General features: G+C 45.1%; 1 long non-coding RNA gene and 2 gene segments (V, D, J or C); 1 reads left to right on the plus strand and 2 right to left on the minus strand.

The window, feature by feature from the left end:
• Positions 1–216: 216 nt before the first annotated feature.
• Positions 217–8852, plus strand: LOC126045891 (uncharacterized). Of its 2 annotated transcripts, XR_007508162.1 has the most exons (6): positions 217–973; positions 2303–2420; positions 6424–6550; positions 6701–6845; positions 8132–8499; positions 8764–8852. It is a non-coding gene; the product is annotated as an uncharacterized LOC126045891 (long non-coding RNA). The 2 variants fall into 2 exon arrangements; XR_007508161.1 differs by having other exon boundaries at positions 221–2420.
• On the minus strand, positions 3129–5689 carry LOC126045888 (immunoglobulin lambda variable 3-9-like). The segment is given in 2 exon segments: positions 3129–5494; positions 5615–5689. Coding segments are annotated over 2 exon segments (465 nt in total).
• On the minus strand, positions 6839–8133 carry LOC126045889 (probable non-functional T cell receptor gamma variable 10). The segment is given in 2 exon segments: positions 6839–7606; positions 7711–8133. Coding segments are annotated over 2 exon segments (360 nt in total).
• Positions 8853–9234: the final 382 nt, after the last annotated feature.

Below are 9234 nucleotides of genomic sequence, written 5' to 3' on the forward strand. Positions count from 1 at the left end.
AGAGAACTATGAAACAGACTTTAAAATGAAGGGAGGGAGGTGCAAGAAAAAGGTCACCCATCCCAGCAGCATCCCATGCAGTCGCTTGTGTGGGCAACTATAGTTAGAGTGAAAACTGCGTTGGCAATTGTATGTTGGGGACCTGAAATCAAACCCCTGTTGCCAAAAATTAGCAGGACATGTATAAAATAGTACCAGTAAGTTGCTACTCTTCTGATCACACAGCAGAAATCTGTCAGGCACCTGATCCCAGATGAAGAGTAAAGGCATATGGTAGCGACTGGATCTTACACAATTTAATGTCTAAATTACAGATACTGTTTAGACTTTGTACAGTAGCTTTCTAACATAGCAAGTCTCCCAGTAGGAATAATTACAGATCAAACTTGATGGTGTCTATGCCAAGAGGACACATGCAGTGGCCAGAGTCTTTTTCAGCAAAATACTCTTCCAGGTTCAAATTATCACCAAACAGACTTGTCACTGATGACATGGCCAAAATCACCTTTGCAGAGAGCTTCATTATCTAAAGCTATCTAAATAGCTTTCCCTTTGTAAATCCATGCTGACTACTCCTGATCACCTTCTTCACCTTCATGTGTCTGTAAATGGTTTCTAGGATTAGTTGCTCCATCACCTTCCCAGGTATTGAGATGGGGCTAACCTGCCTGTAGTTCCTCAAATCTGCTTTCTTGCCTTTCTTGAAAATAGGAGTGACATTTGCTTTCTTGTAATGTTCAGGAACCTGTACTGATTGCTGTGACATTTCGAAGATAAGTGAGATTGGCTCTGCAAAGGCATTGGCCAGCTGCCTCAGCTTTTGTGTCTACATCCCATCAGGTGCCATGGACATATGTATGTTCAGTTTAAGTGCTCACTAACCTGATCCTCGTCCACCAAGGGTATGTCTTTCTTGCTCCAGGCTTCCCCTCGGGTCTCAGAGGCCTGGGATTCCTGAAGGCCAGTCTTACAGGTGAATACTGAGGCAAAGAAAGCATTGAGTACCTTGGCTTTTTCCATGTCATTTATCACCAGTTTCCCTGCCCTATTCAGCAGCTTTACCTAGTCTTTCTTTTGCTGCTGATATACTTGTACAACCCTTTCTTGTTCCCCTTTCCATCCTTTGCCAGATTCAACTCCAGCTGGGCTATTGCTTTCCTAAACTCATCCCTGCATGGTCAAACAGCAGCTCCATACTCCTCCTGGGTCACCTGTCCCTGCTTCCACCTCCTGTACATTTCATTTTTATGCCTGAGTTCAGTCAGGAGTTCTTTGCTCATTCATGAAGGCCTTCTGCTGCCTCTGCTTGATTTCTACTTTTGGCCTGGACCTTTTTTGAGATTGGAGGAGATTCTTGAATATCAACCTCTTCTCTCATGGGCTGTATCCGATGGGATTCTTCCAAGCAGATCTCTGGAGAGGTTAAAAGTCTGCTCTCCTGAAGTGCAGGGTTGTGGTCCTGCTTTTTGCCCTGGTCCCTCCTCTCAGGAGCCTGAACTCCACCAGCTCACGGTCACTGCGGCCAAGGCTGCCCCTGAGCTTCACATTCCCAACCAGTTCTCCCTTGTTTACGAGTAGGAGGTCCAGCAGACCATCCTTCCTTGTCGGCTGCTCAATCACCTGTGTCAGGAAGTTGCCATCAACTCACTCCAGAAACCTCCTAGGTTGGTTGGGAGGAATCTTCACATCCCACAATGTGAAGACAGAAGGCAGGCTGACTGAAGTGAACATGTGAGGTCACATGTACTACAACCTATTTTTTCAAATAACTAAGAAGGCCAGAAACATCTATAACAAGGTGTTATATACTCAAATTGTAGCAAAAGTTTAGCAAAAACAATGTTCAGAGCCTGTGGAACCATAAAACCACCACTATGAAGGTATTTGTGCTCATTTTTGAAGATCCAGATGCATTAGAGGAATAGCTCACAGGATATTGAGCATGTGCGCTCTGTCCTAATTCAGGAACTTTGTTGCACAAAACTATCTCAGTTTTCTGACTTAGCTGTCAGGCAAATGCCAGCTTCCCTAAAACCAGTCTTTGATCGTACAACCTGATTTGTAAAACTCAGTACTCTTAACCCAAAGGGTCTGGGAGTCTCTGCTTGCCATGGATAAGGATTTCTGTTCTGTCCTGGACACATCAGGTGAGAAATAGTGACAATACAATTAGGTTTTCTGGGCTGCTGTAGGAATTTGTAGTGACTCAAATGCAAAGGAAGACAAAAGAGAAATATGAAGGAGGATGTGCAAGATCACCTGGTCTTCTCTCCTTTTATATTCACATTTTTTTTTTTCCAAGAGAAAGCACTGAGGGGGTGGAGATATGTTTCTCTGCTTGCTCCAAGGATTCTAATAGAGAAGAGAAATTTACAGCTAACGTTTGTTCATGCACACAGACTGGCCGTGTTCACTGTCAGGTGAGTGCTTTCAGTATAATCAAGCTTTCATTTTAAGAGCAAGGTTTCATATATTTACCCTAAAGTGACTGGAAGTCTCCAGTTTCTGGATATTACAGATATGTGTGGTACTGAAATGATAGACGGATTGTTAACATCATATATTTAACAGCTGTCAAAGGGTACTGTTGTTTTTCCTATCCTGCTGAAGAGAATCTTGAGAGAGGGGTGGAATAAGGAAGTATCTGAATTTTTAGCAAGTTCAGAACTTGCGGTTCAGAGCGCAAAGCACCTTTTTGTACAACTTATCTTCGCCCGCCTAATGCTGTGGTGCCTTGATAAAACCAATAGGCACAGTAGTAAGTGCCAGAATCCCTTGAGGTTAAATAGTTTATCGTGAGGACATAACGAGGCTCAGTGGCATGTTTCCAAGCTTCAAATCTTCTTCTATCACCACTGTCATCAAAAACAGGTGACTGTCCCGACAGGTACAGTATCCTTTTTGGTGGCTCTCCGGAAAGATGCTTGTACCAGTGCATGATGGCATTGGTGCTCACTACACACTCCATGCGAGCAGAGCTGCGCTTCACCTGCCTCTGCAGCTTTGGGGTTTGCACTGGCACTGCCTGTCCATCTCCACCTGGAAGGAGAAGCGGAGAAATTGTGTGAGGGGAAGAAAACACTGGAGTTTGGAGCCAGGACTGTGTTGTCCGCATACAGGAAAGAGAGGGGAGAGGAAAAAGGTCTTACAGGACCAAAATGAAGTTGCAAGAAGGACTGGAAGAAGCAACATGTTGCCCGTGTGTGTTAAACCTGGAAATGAAATAGAGACAGAAATGTTATAAAGCCCTTCAGGTGGAGAAAGCATCAAATGACTGGGAGGAGGAAATGACTCATTTGGCACATCCAATGGTCGTTCTTCAATGTGCTAGCATGGAGGGGGTTAAATTTACCAACAAGCTAAACCACAGGAGTAACAGTGTAGAAAGGACCTAAAATACTCAATCTGAAATAATTTTTCTTCATCTGTCTACTACATTCCTCTCAGACTTACCTGCTGAGCACACACATAAAAACTCATATTGTTCAATCTGGCCCTTGCCAAGGATGTTCTCCTCTCCTCAGACACCCCGAAACTGGCCCAGAAGCATGCTTCACCAGCCTTTCCTAGAACATACTGCCTGCTTTGGTAGGACAAATGGGATAAGTCATAGTGAACTATCATCTCTTACTTAAAATGTCTCCAAACCGTCTGGTCAGCCTTATCCATCTATCCCAGACATGGTTCGTCTCCAAGACATCCTTCTGGGACAGCACTCCAGCTCCTCAGGGCCGGTTCCTCCGGGAGTAGTGTCCTGCCAGCAGCAAGGTGGTTGGGCACATACTGTGCCCAAGTGCCTTCCTTCCTTGATGATAGGGTTGTAGCAGCAGATAGGAAAAATACAGCTGGCACCTCTTTTCCAAGAGAGCTCTTGCAGCTGTGGCAAAGCCAGGGTGAAGCATGCATGTCTCCCAGCCAGCTGTTTGCTGCCCCCTGCTTTTTCTTCTACTTTCCCTCATTTCAGAGCCCTGAAAATGTGCCCTGCAAAGACTTCATAGCAAACGGTCCCTTGGGCAGCAGCCACCACACACCACGCTCTTCCCTGAGAAAGATTTCTCATTTTCTGACCCCAAAGAGATAATCTACTCTGGATTTTTTTTTTAGGTCTTTGTCAGTAGCAGTGTATACAACTAAGTCTCATCTCACAACTAGTACAGAAAGTTCATATTCTTCTGTTGTCCTTGTGATAGATACATGAATTTGTGTTAGGGCCTGTAGTGTAGACCTATCTACAATGAAAGAACAACAACAAAAATATCATAAGCGTGGAGTTTACTGACTTGAAGACTCTGTCTTCATTATTAGTCCACTTAAGTGTGAAAGCCAGAGAGGAAGATATCTTCCAAGGCCAAACAAAAGCTGCAAGAAGAACCTGCAGCAATGATGTTTTCAGAGAAGATGTCTGGACCTGTAGGAACTTAGGTAATGAACCCTGGATGGGGGATGGACTGCCATTGAGGAGATGAAATGGTGCACTTGAGTTCCATGAAACACTACATGGCCATGGGGTTGTGAATACTCTTGCCACAGAAGTGAAATTTCCCTGTGGCTCTGCTCCCAGCTGTCTGGCTCAGCAGTGCTGTGTCACCATTTCCATATGTTCCCTGCTTTAATTGCAGCTCTCTCCTGTAAACAGTCTTCACAATCCTTTCTCAGGGCCATCTTAGCAGGTGTTGCCCAGTGTAACAGATCCTTGCCTATAAGAAGGGGTTCTAAGGAGTGTTGGTGTTAAAAGCAGTCATTGTCATCATAACCATTAAGACGGGAGCGATTGGTGATGAGTATCACCGGTATCTCCATCGTGACCTGGATCTGAAGTCTCCCAAGCTAGATCTTCAGTGCAAAATATCCTCCTCCTGTGCTCCTTCCCTGCCATTGCTTCATTTTTCCTAGCTCACACTGTATTTGTGAAAGTATCTCTGTTATTCAAAGATGATCTGTGTTACTGTATAATGAATTCAGCTGTAATACCATCACCCACAGGAGTGCTCCTTTTCCCCAGCACAGCACATTATACCAGTTTCTCTTTGTTATTTATACTTATGTACTCAGCATAAACCTGTTGGGATATTTTAAAGGCAGGAAGGTGCAATTGTGGTTCTCTGCATTTGACAGAAAGCCTGCTGCTCAGGGTACAGGCAGCTTTCTGTACAGACTGCCTGTGGTCTGATAGTTCTGTGGGACTGCCAGTAGGCACAGTAGTAGGTACCTTCATCATTGGAGTTGATGTCATTGACTGAGAAAGCACAGGTGTTTTCTCTGGTCTTCGAAGCAGAATACTTATTTCTATAGGAGCTGTCATCATAAGAAGCTTGTCCTCCTCCGATAAACAGAATCCGTTCGGGAGCTTTGGAAGGTATATGTCGGTACCAATGTATATATTCAGACTGGAAGTTAGATATGCCCTCGGCTTTACACTCAATCCGTGCAGTTTTATTTTGCCCTTTGGTAATGGATATTGGACTCTGTTTCAGAAGCACTTGTGCTCGTCCATCTGGAAAGAAGGAGAGAAAACAGAACAAACACTCTTAGCCCGCTGTTCATTCACACACGTAAATATGGGGTGCCTCCTGCCGCTGCCCCGTGCCGTGCGATGGTGTCAAGGGGAACCTACGAGACCAGGTTGCAGCCAGGGCCAGGAGCGGGAGCAGCAGCATCCTGAGGGCTCTTGCTGGCGTCTTGCCTCCCAAGGAAGGTGACAGCTCTCCTGGCAGGGGCTGAGGAAAGGAAATGACTCACTTGGGCATCATCCGGAAAAGCGGGTGATGTTGAGATAAAGCAGCCTGACTTATCCCCGCTAAACGCTAATAGTCACATTATAGCTTTTACACAAGTGGCAAAAACTCACCTTCTCTCTCTCATGCACACCCACACAATTACTTTAACTAGTTTACAAAGTAATTTTGTAGTCTGAAGCAAATTTGCCACTGCTTTTAGACTAGTTGAAAGCTGCTAAACAATGCATGGGGTCCTACACTTTACCTGAGATCCAGTGACAATAAAAGGGAAAAAAAAAGAATATGGAGCTTAATGAATTTGAGGGGTCTCAAATTACTGCTCATCACACAGGCTGAATGCCAAAGACCAGGAAAATACACAGCAGCTATTTGGGAGCTCAGAAGTAGTATTGCTGCGCTTGTGGCTACTTCTTGTCACAGGTAAAGTGAGATGCTATACCCCAGGGTGGCATCTCCAAACGCTGGGTATTATGCAAAGAAACACAAATGCTTTACAGCCCCCAACGTCTTAGTTTGAACTAAAGATCATTAGGGCAAACAAAATATAGAAAATATTCTGTGCAATTCACAATCATTCTTCAGAGGCAAGGTTGCTGCTGGTTCCCTTGGAAAGAAAACCAATTCCCCTTTCTCTGTTGTCGTAATGTTATTTTACTTATGTCAGCCATTTTTTTCTTTTTTCAAGGATTTTCATGTAGATCCAGTAACTGCTGTCCTACAGTTGTGACAGGAATTCGATCTTTCACTCTTCTGTGAAATGCAACCACTACCCCAGTGCTCAATGTGCTCTGGACACCCCATACTGGAGACAGGTAATACTAGGTCCTTTGTGGTCCTGTGACTTTATCTATCAGTTATTTGATCATAAAGAGAAAAGGGGTGAAATAACTTAAATTAATGTCTTTCTGTTTGCAAAAACAGAAATATAAATATGTGTTGTACAGTTGCTGTTTGTTTTGCAGGTTTGCTGCAGTGTTGGATGAGAAGCCTCACTGAAGTCAATTAAAAGACTTGTGCTTTAACCTAAATGAAGGTCTGATCAACTCCAAATGGAAAACAAAGAGAAATTAAAACAAGATTCTTTACCAGCAGAGAAGTACAAAATGGGTATATTACATCTGCAGTCCTGAGCGGTGCTTCAAGTTTATTTTCACTTATATCCTTCTATTCTGCCACACAAATGATGTAACTGGGGATTTATTCCAAAGATGTAGCCTGAAGGGTAGTAGGAATAGAAAGGTTTTTTCTTCTTTTAGCTAGCCCACCCTGCTGTTCTGTAAACCCACCTGGAGGCAATCCAGCCAGACCTATAAAAACACCCTTTTAGTTGGTAAAGTGAAGTAACAGCTCTGCCGGTGCTGGCTGTAGTTGTGTGTGTCTGCAAAGCCTGCACTAGCCCAGCAGAGTCTTTGGTATCTGGCTACCTGTACAGTGTGTCTGATTCAGGGCTGATAGGGAAAGTAGGGTGGGGATGTTCCTGTGTGTTTTCAAACACTTCAGAATCTGGTTCAGAAAGCAGAGCACATCTTTGTGCGGGTCCCCTATGGCTTTCTACTGCTGTGCATCCCACCTAGCACAGTAGTAGGTAGCAGAGTCTTGCAGAGTTACTTTGCTCACTGTCAGGGTGTAGACAGATTTGGCAGCGTCCTTCTCGATAGTAAACTTCCCCTCGTCGGACTTGTTTTCGAGGAAGATCCTGGAGGACATGTAGGCAATGCGCTTGGGAGCTGCGTTGGGCCTCTGTTGGTACCAGTGAATGAAAACATTATCAAAATCAGTATCGGAGACGTGACAGTTGATTAGCACCGTTTTGCTTTCTGGCTTGGTGACGGATGTGGGGGTTTGCTGCAAGACTTGTGCAGAACTGCCTGTGTGAAAGAAAGAGCAAAATTAGAGGCATGAAGCTGAGATAAGAGAGGGTCCGCTTTGCCACTGGCGGGCATGCAGGCAGCGGGGTGCGCAGGGCACATACAAGAAAAAACAGCTGCCAGGATGAAAGCACTCAGCAGCCACATTGTCACTGCCCTCCTTATAGCTTCCTTACGGGGACAGGGTCAGGGCCAGACTCAAGCAGGGGTGAAGCAGATCTGAGCAGCAGAAAACCATCCAATGAGGCTGTGCCAGCTGTGGATGTGTTTGTTAAATAATGATGCACAAGACATTTCCTTTGACTAAAACTTAAATAGAAGGCAAACAAAAAACCCAAACCAAACCAAAACCAAAAAAACAGCCTTGTAAGAAGAGATCTCACTACTGAGGCATTTTTTATTATTATTTATTTTTCTGCGGGGAATTTGTTTGGATGATGAGTAAAGAGTCACTTTTTTTTTTTTCAACATATGATTACGATGTGCTAGCTTTTAAAGTCAGTTCTTCATATCTGGATTTTTAAGGTACATCGGCTACCAGAGGATGGAAGAGCAGAGATGCCCCTCGAAAGCAGGCAAAATTGCTGCCCTAAATCACTGAGATCAGGAAGCATTTCTGGGAAATTGCTGCTGTGTGTTTCTTCATTTGGTCTCCTCTGGGAACAGTGTTGCCTGCTGCTGGAGGCAGAGTGCTGGGCTGCACCCGGCAAGGAGAGACGCAGGGTTAAACTTTGATTTGATCTCTCACAGGTAGTGCAACTCCCTTCTCCCTTTCCTTCCAGGTTAGTGATCTAAAGCAGGCAAGCAGCACTTGTATGCTATTTTTCACAACTTGTCACCCTAAAGAGTTCCTGCAGGGAAGCCCAGCCTGCCAAGCAGGACCCTGGAGTCAGGTGAGTTTTCCAGCCCTTGGGAGCACAGAGGAGATTCCTCTGGCAGCTGCCTGATGGTTTTCTAAGGCTGTGCGGCCCCGGGAGCCACAATAATAGGTAGCCTCTTGCTGCTTTGTGATTTTGTTTATTGTCAGAGTACAGATGGACTCTGTCCTCGCCATTTTGGCCCAAAAAATATCTCTGTAAGATTTTTCATAAAAATAAGGAACCCCTGATTGCACGTACAGAATGTGCTTTGGTGCTTCTCTGGGTTTGCGTTTGTAGCAGTGGATGAAGGTATTCAGAAAGTCCGACCCAGAAAAATGGCAGCTGATCCACGCAGTCATTTGCACGGCTCTGCTCGTGGAAGGTTTTGGCTGCCTGAGAATTTGTGCAGCTCCATCTACAAGGGGAAACAGAGAAACAGCACTGTTGTGACAGCAGTGACCAGCCCCAGTCTCCCAAGCCCCTGTGACTCACATCTACAGCAAAAGGCTGATGCAGCCAGAAGCACCTGCAGCAGCAACATGTGCATCGCACGATGTCAAGCCTGCCTTCCTGAACCAGCCAGGAGCAGAGTCCGTCCCCAGCAGGAGAGAGCAGGGACCTAAGGAGGAGAAACGAGTGGCTCGGGTTCCTGTTACCCAGTGGCACCTCCTTTAAATGACTCAGGTTTTTGGGAGGGCACAAGACATCTCTTCCATCCACATACAGAAGTTTCTGCAAGTGGTGGTACCCTGAAAATGGATACGACTA

The sequence above is a fragment of the Accipiter gentilis genome, chromosome 14 (genome assembly GCF_929443795.1).
Source record: "Accipiter gentilis chromosome 14, bAccGen1.1, whole genome shotgun sequence".
In the NCBI taxonomy this organism is placed as follows: Eukaryota; Metazoa; Chordata; class Aves; order Accipitriformes; family Accipitridae; genus Astur; species Astur gentilis.